General features: G+C 34.8%; 1 protein-coding gene and 1 non-coding gene across 3 annotated transcripts; one reads left to right on the forward strand and one right to left on the reverse strand.

Annotated features, from left to right (window-relative positions):
• Positions 1-3,597: 3,597 nt before the first annotated feature.
• LOC112777498 (uncharacterized) lies at positions 3,598-8,635 on the reverse strand. 2 transcript variants are annotated; one of them, XM_029295381.2, is made up of 6 exons: positions 8,405-8,635; positions 6,949-7,046; positions 6,437-6,815; positions 6,100-6,335; positions 4,070-4,285; positions 3,598-3,855 (listed from the first exon to the last, which is right to left on the reverse strand). In XM_029295381.2, the coding sequence occupies exons 4-6, from the start codon at positions 6,313-6,315 to the stop codon at positions 3,691-3,693; spliced, it is 597 nt and encodes a 198-aa protein (XP_029151214.1). In that variant the 5' UTR covers positions 6,316-6,335; positions 6,437-6,815; positions 6,949-7,046; positions 8,405-8,635; the 3' UTR covers positions 3,598-3,690. Both variants share the same exon structure in this region, with proteins under 2 accessions (XP_029151214.1, XP_072083911.1).
• Positions 8,636-20,492: 11,857 nt separating this feature from the next.
• Positions 20,493-20,600, forward strand: LOC112780271 (small nucleolar RNA R71). Its single transcript, XR_003191119.1, has one exon. It is a non-coding gene; the product is annotated as a small nucleolar RNA R71 (small nucleolar RNA).
• Positions 20,601-21,046: the final 446 nt, after the last annotated feature.

Genomic DNA, 21,046 nt, shown 5'->3' on the forward strand with positions numbered 1-21,046 from the left:
AGCGCCAGAAAAGGAGCCAAAACCAGAGTTGAACGCCCAAACTGGCACAAAAGCTGGCGTTCAACTCCAGAAAGGACCTCTACACGTGCAACACTCAAGCTCAGCCCAAGCACACACCAAGTGGGCCCCGAAAGTGGATTTATGCATCAATTACTTACTCATGTAAACCCTAGTAGCTAGTTTATTATAAATAGGACCTTTTACTAGTCTTTTCGACCATCTTTGAATCCTGGATTGTATTTGATCCTGTGATCACGTTTTGAGGGCTGGCCATCTCGGCCATGCCTGGACTTTCACTTATGTATTTTTAACGGTAGAGTTTCTACACTCCATAGATTAAGGTGTGGAGCTCTGCTGTTCCTCAAAGATTAATGCAAAGTACTACTGTTTTCTATTCAATTCATCTTATTTCGCTTCTAAGATATTTATTCGCACTTCAACCTGAATGTGATGAACGTGACAATCATCATCATTCCCTATGAACGCGTGCCTGACAACCACTTCCGTTCTACATTAGATTGAATGAGTATCTCTTAGATCTCCTAACCAGAATCTTCGTGGCGTAAGCTAGAATAATGGCGGCATCCAAGAGAATCCGGAAGGTCTAAACCTTGTCTATGGTATTCCGAGTAGGATTCAATGATTGGATGACTGTGACGAGCTCCAAACTCGCGATTGCGGGGCGTTAGTGACAGACGCAAAAGGATAGTAAATCCTATTCCAGCATGATCGAGAACCGACAGATGAATAGCCGTGCTGTGACAGGGTGCGTTGACCATTTTCACTGAGAGAATAAGATGAAGCCATTGACAAGGGTGATGCCTTCAGACGATTAGCCGTGCCATGACAGGGTATTGGATCATTTTTCCGAGAGATGACCAAAAGTAGCCATTGACAGTGGTGATGTATCACATAAAGCCAGCCATGGAAAGGAGTAAGACTGATTGGATGAAGATAGCAGGAAAGCAGAGGTTCAGAGGAACGAAAAGCATCTCCATTCGCTTATCTGAAATTCCTACCAATGATTTACATAAGTACCTCTATCCCTATTCTATTATTTATTATTCGAAAACCCATTACTGTTTGATATCCACCTGACTGAGATTTACAAGGTGACCATAGCTTGCTTCATACCGACAATCTCCGTGGGATTCGACCCTTACTCACGTAAGGTATTACTTGGACGACCCAGTGCACTTGCTGGTTAGTTACACGGAGTTGTGAACCATGGTCTTGGCATCATGTTTTTGGCGCCATTTCCAGGGAAAGAAAGAGCAATGAATTTTACATAATTAAAGTATAATCACGATTCCGCGTACCATTTACCTTGTCAAGTTTCTTCTTGTTTTACTCTCTTAATAAGAACAAAAATAAAAAAATCAAACAAAGAAGAAGAAGAAACATATAATGTTCCAACATTACTTGGAAGAGAATGAACTTACATTCATTTAACTAAAAGAAAGAAAGAAATAAGAAAAAGAAGAAGAAGAAAAAATGTAGCATTAGAGAAAATATTTTTTTGTATAAGAATGCTATTTGTACACTTCAGCCACTAAAATCAGCCACCAATGTATTTGTGTATAAATATATGCGTGCTTTAATTTATTTTCAATGTATATTTGTATTCCAGTATACTTTGGTGGCTGATTTTAGTGTACACGTAGCATAACTCATTTTTGTATTTGCAACAAATTTGGGTGTATTTTTATTCTGATAAGTTCTGCATAATTCAGAACTCTTCATCTTCCTCCTCCCCATCTTCTGCTATTTCTTCTTCTTCATCTTCTTATTTCATATTCTCATAATTCTTTTTGGGAGAAAAAAATCAAAAAAGAAGAAAAAAATATATAATGTTATAAAATCAAAAGAAGAAGAAGGAGAAACATGACGATGAAGATGAAACACGCAAAGAAAAAGGAGGAGAAACACAAAGAAAAAAGGAGAAGAAGAAGGAAGAAAAGGAGGAGGAGAGGAAATGCGAAAAAATAATAGTTGTGGTTTTCATCGAGGAAGAAGAAGAAGAGTCATTCATAATGGTGAAGGAGCGCTTTGGAAGCGTAATGCACGTGTTAACACAGTTTTGTGGGTGAGCGTAGCTTCTGTTGAGTTTGGCCCAAGTTGTAAGACTTGTAAGCCAAAAAGACTTGTATGTGTAGCATAACTGTAAAAATATTTAGTCCAATGGTTACAGAGGAATGCTAGACAACTTTTATTAATTTGGTCATTAATTAGTTATTAATGTTTAAAATATAAAATAAAGTATATTATAAAATTACTAAACTAAAACAAATTAAACTAAAAAAATTGAATTAATGATTCATTAAATAATTGTCAAAAACAATCAATTATAATAACCCCCTAACATTTCTCATGATTAAATTTGTCATTCGTTCTTTTTTTCAAAAAATTTTTTAATTTCGTACTTCAACAATTTTAAATTAATCATATTAGTCTTTCTGTTATTTTCATTATTAACACACAGACTATAATATATTCTTAATAGTTCTAATTACCTGTTAACATAATAACTGTATATAATTAGATCAAATCAATTTTAAATTAAGAAGACCTTGAGACATTCAAATCTCTTAATTTATTATTGATTTGATCTAATTTCATAAACTTATCACATTAATACCCAATTAAGACAATTAAGTATATATTATAATATCATTTAACATACTATATCAATAACTACAAGAGAACCGGCAGATAGCAGCGGTTATTTAGCCAGTTAGCAGCGGTTTTTAACCGCTACAGAAGAGATAGCAGCGGTTGTAAATCCGCTAGAAGATAGCGTACGGCTAAACGGTTAGCAGAGGTTAATAGATAACCACTGGAATAACCGCTACTAGATGGTATTTTGCCGCGATATGTTTTTGCGGCGGTTTTAACCGCTACTAAACAGTAAACTAGAGTACTTGGAGATTGCAGCGGTTAGTAACCGCTGCAAAATGCCATCTTCTGAAAATCAGTTGTTCTAATTAGGGGTGTGCATGGGTCGGGTAAAAACCGGGTTTGATGTGACCCAGACCCGACCCGAAATATATAACGGGCCTATTTATTAGACCCGAACCCGCCCTAGACCCGATGAAACCTATACACTTTTGGGCCACGATTATACTGGGTAAAAACCGGACTGTTAATATTACATTACCTTGATACCCTTCTTATAAGCTAGCATGTGAAAATATCCAAATTTTCAAGATTTCAACCATTATTTGACATGGTAAAATTCACTTAGAAAAGTATAACAAGAACCAACTCTTCTCTAAAATTAAAGCATAACCATAATAAATACTAATATTGTCTAATAACACCAAATATTTAAATCAATATAAATAACACAATATTATGTATTAGTCTAAAATCTTATGCATTTTAAACATAAAACATTAACTTATAGTCTTATAATAACTAATAGGGTTAAGTTCGATTTTGGTCCCTAACGTAGGGGTCGAAAATTTTCGTCCCTAACTTTTTTTTTTGCTACAAAATGGTCCCCAAAGTTTAAGTTTGTTTTAAAATCGTCCGTCGGACGAAAATACCCCTCCCTCCCTCCCCTCTTCTTCCTCAACACCCATCTTCTTCCTCAAACGCAGAAGAACACCCAGAAGCAGATGCACAAAAGCAGAAGAACATCCTCAGTAGCATCAAATTCCAAATTCAAGCCAAATTAGAAGCAGAAATTCACCTAATCAAAAACTCTATATTACAAAAAATTAAGCAAAAATCTAAAATTGAATTACTGTTATTGATTACTTCTTTGTGTCTTTTCCTGGCCAATGTTTTAGAACCTCCAGTATGTGTGTAACGTTGCTTTGAACAGTTTGCGGTATTTTTTCTGCACTTCTCCTACAAATAAAAAATCAAGAACATAAATGTGAATGGGATAATTTAATATGTTTAAGGTCTATGAAATAGCCATGAACAATTTTAGGAAAAAAACATAAGGTAAATGTATTTTGGGTAGAAATTTTTCTACTATCACAACAAATATAACATATCTAGCAATAATTCAGAGAGTTTTAAAATGAATAGAATGAAATACCGATTGAATATTTGTTACCTTTGTTGAATCCTTCAACCGATATTCAAGAAACCACTTCCAGTGATTTGCATCTATTCCTGATGGTTTATGGTTGGCATCTTGCTCAAAAGTCCTTCTACTATCATAAAACTTATGGAACAAATTATTTCTTGTGTTCTTCCAGTTTCTTCCTATCCTTTGTATGATTATCCGCTTTATTCTTCTTCCTCCATCGTCCTCATAGTGAAAGACTCGCTACAAACATTTCACATAATAAGTAAATCAAAATCAATTAATGTTACTAATCTTACACATGGTGTAGAATTCCAAAATGACCGCATTAATCTAACTCTTATTGGTTTCTATTTTTTTCTGCAATCTTTTTTACGTGGATGATGCAATCCTTTAGAAAATTTTTACCATCGTTAAACTACTCTTCTTGATGTTCCCTTTAATATGTAAATTCAGAAAACAACTTCAATAATTCTTAAGGATGGTATACGGTAAGTATAACGTATTTGCTATCTTTTTCCTCTATGTATTTCAATCTTATATATAACTATTCATCCTGAATTTCTTAGCTTATAGATTCTAAGTAAGTAACTACATTTCTGCATATAATTTGATTATACATAAATTACTTGCAAAGGTGTATTATGTTTTAAGCATTTTCTGGTAGGTTCTAGCTTATACAAGCATGGTTTAAAATAACAAATATAACCTACAATAGGTTGTTAGTTAATCTAATCAAACGCTCATACCCAAAACAGTGGAACTATCAAGCTCAATTAATTTCCAAATTAAACAAAGGATGCTGGTAATGACACTCATCATATTATTATAACATATATTCAATATATGTTAACCATATTCTCTAATCTGAATGCTTTAGATTCAGTAATAGTAAAGAGACATTGAAATTTACTATTTAATGTGAGGAAATTAATACCTGTACAACACATAACATAATAAGATGCATGATGAAGATCTTTTGTACTATACTGAGGACTGAATCACAAAATCATCAACCAATCACGTCTGTAATGAAATTTTTGTATTCTCTTTTCACATTTAAGCAAATTTAAATTAGTTTTTTGCTTGCATTTGCATAAAAATTGGGAAAGAAAATAATAATTCAATTTTCCCTTTCAAGTACAGTTCTAGACAGTATGTATGGAAACATGTGGACTCCAACGAATAAATATACACCCATATTAGTTAATTGTTAATATAAAATTCTATTAACTGTTAATTTAATTAATAAAAGGAGAAATGTTAATTTATAAAATTTGAACTGTTAATTATCTTCATCAAGAATTACAATTTAATTATATAGAGACATGTTAACTTCAATATTTGGGTAACGGATTCCACTTATGCAACTACTATATTTTTTTTTTACAATTTGATTTAACAAAAAGAAAAAAAAATAATAGCTAGTTAAGGAATACTTGTCTACGCTAGTAACTTTTTTATAAATTTGTTGAGGTTTATAAGTTTTATTATTATTATTATTATTATTATTATTATTATTATTATTAAATGTGAAGGGATGAACTAATAATATGATGAGTCCTAAGCAAAATAACTTATCATAAGATCACATATATTAAGATTTTGATGTGAAAGGATGAACTAATTAAATAGTCCAGTGATGGGTAACTTACATCATTATTAATTTTAAATTTTTTACTAATTTTTATAATTTACAAAAAAGTTAGATTATGATTAATTACTTAAATTAACCAAATTTAAGTTAGATTAAGTGTTAAAAATAATTATGATAAGTCAATCAATTTTATTTCCGTTAATAATGTAAAGATATGTTATAAGGGGTAAATTATCCTCTAATTTAGAGAGGGTTAAATAGAAGTTAAATATATATATAACATATTATCCTCTAATTTGCAAGGTTGATATTCATGGGTGTGTGTATTAATCTTCCCCTTGTTCTATCGATTTAAGAGAAACAAAATGAAAAATTTTACAATTGAATTACAGTTGATCGACGTAAATCCAACTTCAAGCAGTAGTAAAGCCTTGCTATTCAAAAATAATTCTAAAATTACCTTAAACTGGTCAAACACGTGCTCCTTAATAGCTTTGTTCATTGTCCTCCAACTTTCTTCATAAATTAGTAATTGTTGAAAATCAGCCCCTAAACTCTCCAAGAACCTGCTTAATAGGCCAGCTGATTGACCAACTTGTTGCATCTCTTTGTTATGGTGGAGTACGATTTTCCTTCCAGGAGGAAGTGCTAATGCCTCATTAACCGTGAGATCCATCTTTTTTATCACGCCATTTTCTAATGGAGGAAACAAGTGTACAATATTGTAGTTACAGAGAGAATTATAATTCAAGAAAAAGTTTAAATACGATCCTTAAAATACGAGCAAAAAATAATACCAATGACATCAACTTCTCAAAAATTGGTGTCCTTTTTTTGGCTGTTAGCATTGCCTCGATGTTCAGCTTCATGCGTGGCAAACAAGTCGTCGACATGATCATCGAATGACTCGACCTCATCCGCCTCTGGGTCATAGTCTTCATCTTCTGAATAGACATCTGCATCTTCATCGCGATCCCAACTCTTCGTGCGCATTGCAGGAGCTCGAATGTCACCCATGTCACTCGACGGAGCCAATCGTCTTTCATTGCACGGAGGTCGAAACGGCACAGCATTAGCATGAGATTGTCGAGTATTGTTGCGGGAATGTGGAAGTAGAGGCGCTCTAGCACGTCGCTGTGCACTTGAAGTGTTAGCTCCAGCATACGTCGTTCCATCCTTGTGTACAAAAACAAATTAGGTAGTACATCAACCAACCTTTTTTAGTATACCCACAAATTAAATTGAATAAAAATCTATCCTAAAATGCAATTGAACTTTAGGATGCTCAGGCCATCATTGCTTAACTCACCAGAGTAGCTTGGGTTTGATTCTCAGGGGCAGCAACAGTACGGGCTGCACTACTAGCGGTGTACCGAAATTTCCTAGGCATTTGATTAATCTTTTAAACTGCATAAGGTCATTAGACAATTAGTAAGAGATGGACAAAATATAAAATCAAGAGTACAAAACACTCAAACCTTCACCAACAGACAGTTGTTACACACATATTTTTTAAAAAAAAATGCAAATTATAAGCTAAGTTTTCTCTTTTACTAAGGAACCTATGCTTCTGTACCGTTATCTGATTGAAGAACTTTTTTGAAAGATATTTATTTGTTGTAAGATTTTTTGAAGTAATCAAATACTAAAAACAGAACCTGAAATGAAATTAGACAAATATTAATGTTGACTAAGTTATTTAAAAATACTTAATAAAATTAAAAGAATAAGTAATTTTACCTATAAAGATTGAAAATCAGTAATTTTATTGAGATTCTTACAATTTATCAACTTACTAAAAATGTTGCTCTTTGTAGTATGTGCAATTTTGGAAAATTAAAAGAAACCGAATCTACATCTTTTATTCGTACTTGCAATAAATTTAGTTTACTGAGTAGTGTTGAGTTTAGTCACTTGTAAGTAATCAAACACGGACCATGTATTAGTATAATTAAAGATTAGAAATACATGGCCCATATTAGCAACAAAGACAAAAAAAAGGTTTCATTTGCATCACAAAGGATCGGTGGATAAACAAAAATCAATAAAGACCCATGTCTATGGAAGGACAGGGACAAATGAATATTGCAGCATAGCACTTCCTTAAAGAACCATGTCCATATACATACATATTAATAATCCATAGACAAAACAGTTCACTCATTATTAAGTGCATTTGCAAGAACGTGTATATAGATCCTTTAGGAATTAAATGAGTTCGAAGTGGTGGGTGTATATAGACAAAACAGTTCACTTATATATATATATATGCAGATTTTTCATTATGTATTAACATATGTAAGCAAAAATATAGCTTCTGAGAATGTTTATTCAAAGTTAGTTCCTTTTTTTCCCCTGTTGGCAACAATCAGGGGTTATTCAAAATAAGCTTGACTAAGCGCACTGAACTAAGAAAAGGCTAACAAATACATTAGTAGAAAGGAAAACCAAACCGCAAATAAAACCACAGAAAAAATTTATAGAATACAACAAGTAGTGCCCAAATTTTAATATTCCAATATCAAGTACTGAGGAGATGCATAAACAGAAATCTAATGTATCTGGCAACTCTGGGTGTACATGTTATTAGATGGGAAAAATAGATTGTGTTAAACATAAAAAAAAAAAAACAAAACTTGATCCAACATAAGCTTATTATTCGGTCACGTAAATAGAAATAACTAAAGCTGAAGCAGCAACATTAAAGGAGGAAGCTACAGGAAGAAATGCATGTGCCCGGTGAAGGAGAGGTTTCATATACTTACTTTTGTTCTTGGATGAGTGACCTTAGATTGATGCCAATGGAGACTGCATTGGCGAATATGACCGAGGGTGCGACGCCAACAGATACAGGAAGACCAAGCGACAAATAGGGGTAGATGTAACAATGGCCAATGATCACTGGTGCAGGCGGCGACGACAAATGCTGGTGGTCAGGCGGTGAATGTGGATTTGAAAGAGGAAGAGGGTTGGAGCTCTTATGCTAGGTTTAGCTGTTTAGCAGGTTTTGTTAGCTTAGTTTAAGTTGGAATACGGTTTACGCATTTTTGGGGGAAGGAAGCGCTGTGGTCAAAGAGGTGGGTGAAACTAACCCCTAAAAAGTAGATAACATTTTTAATTACTATCATATTATTCTCTACCAGATAATTCGCTGATTAGGCCATTATTTGATTTTACCTTCCTGTTTTCTCAAATGAATTATTAATTCCTTTTTAAAAATTAATTCTAAAAGTTACATTATCTTATGTTTAAAAAATAAGATTAAATTTATCCAAAATTTATAACACGTTTTTGTAATTTAAATTTCAAAAAAGATATCTGGTTAGTTATATTTTTTTGGCTTAAAAGTCTATATAATTATCTGCACTCTCTCGTATAATCACCAACATTGTCATACTAGATAGTCTTCTTCTTCTTTTATATGATGGGCTATCAGTGCTTATAAATTTCTCTTATTTTTTTTCACATTTACCATTCATCCAGGTATCACCTTATCAATTGTGAATACTTGTTCATTCTACCATATGCATCTATTCATATTTCGAATTCATGAATCTCGTTTAAAAAATTGTTTCTGCTTAATATTTTTTTACACGCATGACTATTTCGTTAATTTGGACTACTTATTATGTTGTATTTAAGATATGGACTTCACAAGTTCACATTACTAAATTTCTTTACGATTTAAAAATATTAATAAGTAATTTAATCTTTGTTAAGTTAAACAAGAGTAATTTCGTTTTGTAAAAGATTTTTACGATTATTGTTGTCCTATGATACAAGTGACAATGATTTATTTTTAATAGATATCTGATGTCGTTGACCATTTTGGATTTGTTTTGGATTTTGATTTTGTTTGTGAAATATTAAATTAATGATAAATTATTCAGATTTTTAATAATTAGAGTGTTACTAAATTTCAAATGTTATTCAAACTATTATGGAAATGTACTAATTGTATAGATAAATTTTGATGAAGCGTATTTTTAAGTAACTAACCCTTTCGTTTTTCTAGACATCTTTCAGAGTTACATTTCAGTATCTTTCAAAATTATCAAAAAGATTGGTAAGAATTTAGATATTTTTTTAACTTCTGATTTATTTTATCCACCTTTTAGTTTGTCATAATAATATAGACTGTGGTGTGATATTTTTTTGACTCAATACTTGTTTGTCTACTTTATTAATTCTGATTTTTATGCTATATTGAACTTTGTTTTGACTTTATGAATTCAGATGTTCACTTGATTTTTTTGTTATCATTTATGCTTGAATACAAACTTAAAATGCGCTGATAGTATAAGAGAAAACTTGATTCGTAAATTTGTTTTTTGTTATTGATTTATAATATTTTTTAATTAATGAATTATTTTTTATGTAACACAAAATTGAAAATTTTTTTACTGCATTAAGTTGCAGTGTTTGAAACATGTTTTTTTTAAAAAAAAATATTAGCGAGAACCTGAATAAACTTAAGAAGGCAATGTTTAAACAAGAAATTTCAACTTAAAAATATATTGCAGCGGTTGAGAGAAAACCGCTGCAAAAAGCTCATCAAACATATTTTTCCAGGCGACATTTTGCGGCGGTTAAAGCAAAACCGCTGCAAAATATTACGCTTTTAGCAGCCTCTTCTAAATCCATCGTGCTAACCGCTGCTAAATGTCTGCCGCTATCTGCCGGATTTCTTGTAGTTAAACTCTAACACTATAAGTAACCAAGGACCTTTATGTAGTTATGTGGGGGGCAATTATCCTTATTGAGTTTTTAAAAAATCAATAACAAGTATATATGTATAGATAATTGCTCTTATTGTAATAATTTATTTGCCCCACACTTCCAAAACAAACTATGTGTAAAAAATATATATATTATTAGATACTAATACAATGATAAAGATTATTATGTCATATAAATTTAAAACAAATAATAACTAATAATTCTCTAATTATTTAATTATATAAAGTCAAGCTTAACTTTTTAAAATGAGATTATTAGTAGTATTTAATATTTTTTATAATATATATCATTTATTTACTTTTTATTCTTTTGTTTAATTTAATTTTGTTTATACATATAATATTATTTTTATCGAAAAGAAATTTTACCATAATATTATAAAATATCAATTTTATAATTAAATATTGAAAAATTATTTGAAATATTTACTTAATAGAAAAAATATATTATTTTATCTTACCACATTTATACCGACATATAAAGAGAATTGTAGTTCTTTGATTTGAATTTTTATTTTTCTCACAAATTTTTTGTCCCTCGCGTAATTTTTGTGACAATTCAAATACCAAAATAAAAAATAGTAAAAGTTCTAAATTAATTCATTTGATTTATATTTCTTATAATTTTTTTAGCTATTGAGTTATAATTTTTTTGTATCATATAAAAAATTAATCAATAAAAATGTGATTTAACGGATATTAGATGCTTGACTAGGTACTAGTATTAATAATAAATGTATTACTCATACAATATTACCAAAATATTAAATGGTTCTGTCAGTACTCTCGCGTATGTGACAGTGTCACGCGACGCGGGCAAGCTTTTTTGTCCAGTATCCTCGCGTACGCGGAAGATATGTGTACGAATGACCACCCTGTTTGCTGAAAATAAATTTTTAAGTTCTCAACCATTCTTCTAGTCTTCTAAACCTCTGTAAACCTTGTTATGAGTCTAAAGCCAGTGTAATAGAGGGGTAGAGGAGTTAAGAATGAGACCTAATGAGCGGAGACAATGAAGTAAAGAAAGATGGATTGAATGTAATGAGAAATGATGATTTATTTTGATTGAGGATGATTATGATAATGAAGGATGATGATGATTAATTTTAATTATGATTTTGAATGAATTGAAATGAGATTGAGGGGAATTTGATAATGAATTATGAAATTGACCTCAGATTGAAATATACCTGTCTAGGAAGATGCAGTGGCATTATTCCACTTGCTCCGAGTTATGGTTTAAGATTCTGGTATAGATGCAAGGATGGTGGCTTTGTCCCGCTTGCTCCCAGTTTGTATTTGATCTTCTGAGGTAGATACAAGAATGGTGATTTTATCCCGCTTGCTCCCAGATGTTGACCCTCCGTCGCAAGATGTGGCCGGAATTTAGACCTTTCTGAATATTATTCCTCCAAGAGATGTGAATCCCTCTTGAGAGATGTGCGCATACGTGGACTATCCAGAGTTAGCTACCAGACATATCGGGTTTGGCTGTTATCAACTGTTTTTGTTGTTGTAACCCTAACTGACCTAAACTTCACAGGTCGTGACTAGTGCCTATTATACATATATAAATTCTATCTTTACTCTATTCTTCCTTTAAGTTTTTATTTTACCCTGTTTTTCCGAACGCGCTATATTCGATACGTGTGTGTTTGCGCTTGTGATTTTCTTTATTTTATTTTCAAACTTTTCGTTTAATAATTTCTTCTATATATTTGTGTGTGTGTGTGTGTGTGTGTGTGTGTGTGTGTGTGTGTGTGTGTGTGTGTGACTTGATCATAAAGATTTGAATGGTAGGGTGTTACATTATAGTATCAGAGCAGTTTGTCCCCGTGAGCCTGAGGGATAAACTGCTTATGATTCAATGCATACTTTGAGTTTGTGCCTGTACTATTTAGGGTTTCTAATTGATATCTTTAGCATGAAGTTCATGAGTATACCTTTGAGAATTTGAAGTACTTAACTTGAGATATTGAGGCTGATCACCTTGATATCGCTTGCTTGGTGTGGACAGGACCCGAATGACAACTCGTAGACGAGGACGGAGAGAAAATGAGAAACCCGCTCCTTCTGGCAATCAGGCCGAGTTCTTAGCGGCTATAACCAATCTCGTCAACACGATGCAAGCAAGTGCTGCAGCTACGAACTAGGCTATAAAAAAGATGAATGCGAATGGTAATGGACTGGGAAACCATCAAGCTGATGGAGGTCTGATGACTTTGGCAACTTTTCTGAAGGTCAATCCCCCTAATCTTCAAGGGTTCAACTAATCCGACTAAAGCCGATAATTTGTTCCAATCGATGGAAAGGGCATTGCAAGCACAACATGTATCTGATGGTTAGCTGGTTTAATTGCTGCTTATCAGCTGGCTGGAGAAGCGCAACACTAGTGGCAAGGAGCTCATCGTCTACTGCAGCAAGGAAATGGGGATGAGACGATCACCTGGGAAGTGTTCAGAGAGAAACTATACAAGAAGTACTTTTCGAAGTCTGTAAGACAAGCTAAGGAGTTGGAGCTACTACAACTGAGACAAGGATCCATGACGGTGGCTGCTTATACGAGCAAGTTTGAAGAGTTGTGCCGCTTTTCTAGGGTTTGTCAGGGTTCCCCTAAAGGGTATAAAGAATGGAAGTGCATGAAGTGTCAAAATGGTTTGAGGGATGATATTATGCGAGCTGTGGTGCCTCTTGAGGTCAAGAGCTTTATAGAGTTAGTAAACAAGAGCCGTGTGGTAGAGGATTGTTCTAAGAAGAATGCGGCTACAAGTACTGATGTGGGCCAAATGTCAGTTTAGAATTTCTCAAAAAGAATCACGTTGCAAGTATAGTTCCAAACCAACAAATCACTCGAATCAAACTTTAATTTGTTTATCACGAATACAAACCAATAAAAACAAAGAGTATTAGATCTCGATTTGTCTCTCAAAAGAATTGCAGTGAGGTGCGCATATTATCGGTTATAAGAAAACAGGGATTTTGAAGACAAAAAGGCAAAAAATTAAATTGTAAGAAAGTAAAGCTAACAACTAAAGGGATATAAATGCTAAAAGACACTTCTAGTAAGAATTGAGAATCAAAGCTTCCTAACCAAGTCGTTGACCACAAACATGGCGATTACCTAGAGTTAATCCCATTTCATCATTCCCAACATCGAAAAAAAATCAAATAGGCATAGTTAGTCTTAATCCATAGGTCTTACTCGTCAATGGATACAAGAACAACTAACAACCCTAAATTACCAATCAATATTGGACATCAATAACTCTCATGTCACTAACCACGATATGAGAATTACAAGAGCAAACCTAATTAGTCAATCTCTAATGGTGAAATAAGTCAACAGGGCTTAATCAATCTCAATCCATAGGTCTTACTCATTAATGAAAACGAGATTAATAAATTTGGGTATTAGTGACTCAAGGTCACCTCAATTACTTAATTCCAAGCTAAGAGTGTAAAAATCTATCCTAGAACTAAGAGAAGCATTTTCATAAACACTTAGAAGGCGTAAAAGTAAAATATGATAAATTTACAAGAATAATGAAATGTACAACTACCAAATGTAAAAAAGCAATAACAATTAAAAGGAGCAATAAAAAGATGAAAACATAAATTGCATTAAAGGAAATCAAAATTCAACAAAGTTCATAAACATGATAGTAACAAAATAAAGGAAATAGCAAGTAAAACTACAATAATTAAGATGCTAGAACAATAACAAGTAGATAAAACTAAATCAAAACAAGAATTAAAACCTAAACTAAGGGAAAAAATAAACTTAAAACTCTAATTTTAAGAAAGAAGAGAGAGCTTCTCTCTCTAGAATTCTATCCTAAAATATGTTCCTAAACTACACTAATTACTCCTCCCTTGATCCTCCTTGAGAATTGCATCAAATACTTCAGAAATGAGTTGGATTGGGCCCAAAAGGGTCCTAAAATCGCAACCCACGTGTTTACTTAAGTAAATCACGTGCTGACAGTCATTCGTACGCATGAAGGATGTGTACGTGTAACACCCTACTACACAGAGCTTTACGCTTAAGCCATAAAACAGAGATGGTGTGGTATTACGACCTCTAAAATTAAAAATATATATAGTAATAATAATATAATTGAAATAATATAATATTCGAGGAGCCTTGAAAGTTGGTTTAAGCAAAAGCGTGAAAAGAAAAGCGCAACGCTCACGTACAGACACTTACGTACAAAGAAAAATAAATACATACATATATATATATATATATATATATATATATATATATATATATATATATATATATATAATAACATAAACCCGAATTTGCCTGCAAAAGAAACTCCAGACGCTCAGCGAGGTGCCTCTCGACCTGCATCTGAAAATAACAACATATGTATTGAATGAGAATCAGGGGTTCTCATCATAGTAATGGTGCCCACAAACATAATATATAAGGTCCTGAAAAAGCCAGAGGCGATCCTAGAACTCCGACACTCAGGGTTAACACTTAAAATTATAATTTTAAAATCATAACAGGGTAATCTCTCTAGGGCGCTTAGGTTCTAACCCAATTTCTGACTTAACCATTCACAAGTTCTCCCATTCCTCCAATCCTTTGAAACTCTGGTGGAACTGTCTTCGTCACTGATACATGCGAAATTGTTACTCTGAGGTTGTAAAATTTGTTGTTCGTTCTCTCCCTGGCAATGGCTCCAAAAACTGGTGCACAATACCATAGTCCAGACATAACTTCACAACTTCGCACAACTAACCAGCAAGTGCACTGGGTCGTCCAAGTAATAAAACCTTACGTGAGTAAGGGTCGATCCCACGGAGATTGTCGATATGAAGCAAGCTATGGTCACCTTGTAAATCTCAGTCAGGCGGATATCAAATGGTTATAGTATTTTCGAATAATAATAATAAATAAATAGAAAATAAAGATAAAAATACTTATGTAAATCATTGGTGAGAATTTCAGATAAGCGTATAGAGATGCTTTCGTTCCTCTGACTCTCTACTTTCCCGCTGTCTTCATCCAATCAGTCTTACTCCTTTCCATGGCAAGCTTTCTGTAAGGGCATCACCGTTGTCAATGGCTACATCCCATCCTCTTGTGAAAAAGGTCCAAATGCTTTGTCACGGCACGACTAATCATCTGAGGTTCTCGATCATACTGGAATAGGATTCACCCTCCTTTTGCATCTGTCACTACGCCCAGCACTCGCGAGTTTGAAGTTCGTTACAGCCATCCCTTCCCAGATCCTACTCGGAATACCACAGACAAGGTTTAGACTTTCCGGATCTCAGGAATGGCCATCCATGGGTTCTAACTTATACCACGAAGACACTAATAACTCGGACTCGGTCCTCTGTATTAGATATCTAAGAGATACTCATTCTGCCTTGTTTGCATGTAGAACGGAAGTGTTTGTCAGGCACGCGTTCATAAGTGAGAATGATGATGAGTGTCACATAATCATCACATTAATCATGTTCTTGGGAACGAATGGATATCTTAGAAGCGGAATAAGTTGAGTTGAATAGAAAAACAGTAGTACTTTGCATTAAATCATGAGGAACAGCAGAGCTCCACACCTTAATCTATGGAGTGTAGAAACTCTACCGTTGAAAATACATAAGTGATAATGGTCCAGGAATGGCCAAATGGCCAGCCCCCATGTCTAAGGAAAAACGTTCCAAAGATCATCAGATGAAAATACAATAGCAAAAAGTCCTATTTATACTAAACTAGCTACTAGGGTTTACAGAAGTAAGTAATTGATGCATAAGTCCACTTTTGGGGCCCACTTGGTGTGTGTTTGGGCTGAGCTTGAATGTTACACGTGCAGAGGCTCTTTCTGGAGTTGAACGCCAAGTTGTAACGTGTTTTTGGCATTCAACTCTGGTTCGTGACGTGTTTCTGGCGTTTAACTCCAGACTGCAGCGTAGAACTGGCGTTCAACGCCCTTTTGCGTCGTCAATCCTTATTCAAAGTATGGACTATTATATATTTCTAGAAAGCCCTGGATGTCTACTTTCCAACGCAATTGGAAGCGCGCCATTTTGAGTTCTGTAGCTCCAGAAAATCCACTTTGAGTGCAGGGAGGTCAGAATCCAACAACATCAGCAGTCCTTCTTCAACCTCTGAATCTGATTTTTTGCTCAAGTCCCTCAATTTCAGCTAGAAAATACCTGAAATCACAGAAAAATACACAAACTCATAGTAAAGTCCAGAAATGTGAATTTAACATAAAAACTAATAAAAACATCCCTAAAAGTAACTAGATCATACTAAAAACATACTAAAAACAATGCCAAAAAGCGTATAAATTATCCGCTCATCACAACACCAAACTTAAATTGTTGCTTGTCCCCAAGCAACTGAAAATCAAATAGGATAAAAAGAAGAGAATATACTATAAATTCTAAACTATCAATGAAACATAGCTCCAATCAGATGAGCGGGACTTGTAGCTTTTTGCCTCTTGAATAGTTTTGGCATCTCACTTTATCCATTGAGGTTCAGAATGATTGGCATCTATAGGAACTCGGAGTTCAGATAGTGTTATTGATTCTCCTAGTTCAGTATGATGATTCTTGAACACAGCTACTTTATGAGTCTTGGCCGTGGCCCTAAGCACTTTGTTTTCCAGTATTACCACCGGATACATAAATGCTACAGACACATAATTGGGTGAACCTTTTCAGATTGTGACTCAGCTTTGCTAAAGTCCCCAATTAGAGGTGTCCAGGGTTCTTAAGCACACTCTTCTTTTGCTTTGGATCTTGACTTTAACCGCTCAGTCTCAAGTTTTCACTTGACACCTTCACGCCACAAGCACATGGTTAGGGACAGCTTGGTTTAGCCGCTTAGGCCGGGATTTTATTCCTTTAGGCCCTCCTATCCACTGATGCTCAAAGCCTTGGGATCCTTTTTATTTACCCTTGCCTTTTGATTTTAAGGGTTATTGGCTTTTTGCTCCTGCCTCTTGGTTTTAAGAGCTTTTGGCTTTTTCTGCTTGTTTTTTCTTTTTCTATTTTTTTTCTGCAAGCTTTTGTATTCACTGCTTTTTCTTGCTTCAAGAATCATTTTTATGATTTTTCAGATTATCAAATAACATGTCTCCTGTTCATGATTCTTTCAAGAGCCAACATATTTAACATTCATAAACAACAACTTCAAAAGACATATGCACTGTTCAAGCATTCATTCAGAAAACAAAAAGTATTGTCACCACATCAATATAATTAAACTAAGTTCAAGGATGAATTCGAAACTCATGTACTTCTTATTCTTTTGAATTAAAAACATTTTTCATTTAAGAGAGGTGATGGATTCATATTCACTACTTTAATGCATAGACACTTAGACACTAATGATCATGTAATAAAGACACAAACATAGATAAACATTTAACATAAAGAAAATGAAAAACAGATAATTTAAGAACAAGGAATGAGTCCACCTTAGTGATGATGGCGCTTCCTTCTTGAGGAACCAATGATGTCCTTGAGATCTTCTATGTCTCTTCTTTGTCTTTGTTGCTCCTCCCTCATTACTCTTTGATCTTCTCTAATTTCATGAAGGATGATGGAGTGCTCTTGGTGCTCCTATCCTTAGTTGCTCCCAATAATTGTGTGGAGGTAAATGTATCCCTTGAGGTATCTCAGGGATCTCTTGATTTGCAGTCAAATGTTCTACCACTGAGCTATAGATCCTTGATGGAAGCTTTTGTTTTCCCTTTAAAAAAAAGCTATGCTTTTACAACACAAAACTTAAAATGTTGCTCTCCCTCGAGCAAAAGAAGAAAGAATAGATGAAGAAGAAGATGTGGAAAAAACTAGGATTATGAGGAGGGAAGGTGGGGATCCTGTGGGGTTCACAGATCCTGAGATGATCCTGTGAGGTCCACAGATCTTGAGGTGTCAAGGATTTACATCCCTGCACCAATTAGGCATGTAAAATGCCTTTGCATGCAATTCTGGCATTTAAACGCCGAACTGATGCTTGTTCTGGGCGTTCAGCTCCCAGATGCAGCATGTTTCTGGCGTTGAACGCCAGCCAGATGCTTGTTTCTGGCGTTCAGCGCCAGCTCTTCCTCAGTGTGCATTTCTGGCGTCTGAACGCCAGGATGCTGCTTGTTTCTGGTGTTCAACGCCAGATCCATGCTCTGTTCTGGCGTTGAATGCCAGCCAGATGCTCTTTACTGGCGTTTAAACGCCAGTAAGATCCTCCTCCAGGGTGTGATTTTTCTTCTGTTGTTTTTGATTTTGTTTTTAATTTTTTGATTTATTTTGTGACTCCACATGATCATGAACCTAATAAAACATGAAATAACAATAAAAATAAATTAAAATTAGATAAATAAAAATTGGGTTGCCTCCCAACAAGCGCTTCTTTAATGTCAATAGCTTGATAGTGGACTCTCATAGAGCCTCACAGATGTTCAGAACATTGTTGAGACTTCCCAATACCAAACTTAGAGTTTGGATATGGGAGTTCAATACCAAACTTAGAGTTTGGTTGTGGCCTCCCAACACCAAACTTAGAGTTTGACTGTGGGGGCTCTGGTTGACTCTGTTTTGAGAGAAGCTTACTGTGCCTCTTTTCCATGTTTACAGAAGGATGTCCTTGAGTTTTAAACTCAAGGGAGTCCTCATTCAATTGAGGGACTAGTTCACCTCTGTTAACATCAATCACAGCTCTTGCTGTGGCTAGGAAGGGTCTTCCAAGGATAATGGATTCATCCTCATCCTTCCCAGTATCTAGGATTATGAAATCAGCATGGATGTAAAGGCCTTCAACCTTTACTAACATGTCCTCTACTTGTCCATAAGCCTATTTTCTGGAATTGTCTGCCATCTCTAATGAGATTTTAGCAGCTTGCACCTCAAAGATTCCAAGTTTCTCCATTACAGAGAGTAGCATGAGGTTTATTCCTGATCCCAGGTCACATAGAGCCTTCTCAAAGGTCATGGTGCCTATGGTACAAGGTATTAGGAACTTTCCAGGATCCTGTTTCTTCTGAGGCAATCTCAGTTGATCCAATGCATTCAGTTCATTGGTGAACAGGGGAGGTTCATCTCCCCAAGTCTCATTACCAAATAAATTGGCATTCAGCTTCATGATTGCACTAAGGTACTTGGCAACTTGATCTTCAGTAACATCCTCATTCTCTTCAGAAGAAGAATACTCATCAGAGCTCATGAAGGGCATAAGGAGGTTCAATGGAATCTCTATGGTCTCTAGATGAGTCTCAGATTCCTTTAGTTCCTCAGAGGGAAACTCCTTATTGATCACTGGACGTCCCAGGAGGTCTTCCTCCTTGGGATTCACGTCCTCCCCTTCCTCTCTAGGTTCAGCCATGTTGACTATGTCAATGGCCTTGCACTCTCCTTTTAGATTTTTTTTTGTATTGCTTGGGAGAGCACTAAGAGGGGTTTCAGTGATCTTCTTACTCAGCTGGCCCACTTTTGCCTCTAAATTTCTAATTGAGGATCTTGTTTCATTCATGAAACTCAGAGTGGCCTTAGATAGATCAGAGACTAAATTTGCTAAATTAGAGGTATTTTGTTCAGAGTTCTCTGTCTGTTGCTGAGTGGATGATGAAAAAGGCTTGCTATTGCTGAACCTGTTTCTTCCACCATTATTAAAGCCTTGGTGAGGCTTTTGTTGATCCTTCCATGAGAAATTTGGGTGATTTCTCCATGAGGGATTATAGGTGTTTCCATATGGTTCACCCATGTAATTCACCTCTGCTATTGTAGGGTTCTCAGGATCATAAGCTTCTTCTTCAGAAGATGCCTCTTGAGTACTGTTGGATGCAGCTTGCATTCCATTCAGACTCTGAGAAATCATATTGACTTGCTGAGTCAATATTTTATTCTGAGCCAATATAGCATTCAGAGTATCAATTTCAAGAACTCCCTTCTTTTGAGGCGTCCCATTACTTACAGGATTCCTCTCAGAAGTGTACATAAATTGGTTGTTAGCAACCATGTCAATGAGTTCCTGAGCTTCTGCAGGCATTTTCTTTAGGTGAATGGATCCACCTACAGAGGTATCCAATGACATCTTAGCTAATTCAGACAGACCATCATAGAATATATCCAGGATGGTCCATTCTGAAAGCATGTCAGAAGGACATTTTTTGGTCAGTTGCTTGTATCTCTCCCAAGCTTCATAGAGGGATTCACCTTCTTTTTGTTTGAAGGTTTGAACATCCACTCTAAGCTTACTAAGCTTCTGAGGAGGAAAGAACTTGGATAAGAAAGCCATGACCAGCTTATCCCAAGAGTTCAGGCTATCCTTAGGTTGAGAGTCCAACCAGATTCTAGCTCTGTCTCTTACAGCAAATGGGAAAAGCATGAGCCTGTAGACTTCAGGATCTACTCCATTAGTCTTAACAGTATCACATATCTGCAAGAATTCAGTTAAGAACTGAAAAGGATCTTCAGATGGAAGTCCATGAAACTTGCAGTTTTGTTGCATCAGAGAAACTAGTTGAGGCTTAAGCTCAAAATTGTTTGCTCCAATGGTAGGGATGGAGATGCTTCTTCCATGTAAATTGGAATTAGGTGCAGTAAAGTCACCAAGCATCTTCCTTGCATTATTATTATTTTCGGCTGCCATCTCCTCTTTCTGTTCGAAAATTTCTGAAAGGTGCTTGCTGGATTGTTGTA

The sequence above is a fragment of the Arachis hypogaea genome, chromosome 19 (assembly GCF_003086295.3).
Source record: "Arachis hypogaea cultivar Tifrunner chromosome 19, arahy.Tifrunner.gnm2.J5K5, whole genome shotgun sequence".
NCBI classification, from domain to species: domain Eukaryota; kingdom Viridiplantae; phylum Streptophyta; class Magnoliopsida; order Fabales; family Fabaceae; genus Arachis; species Arachis hypogaea.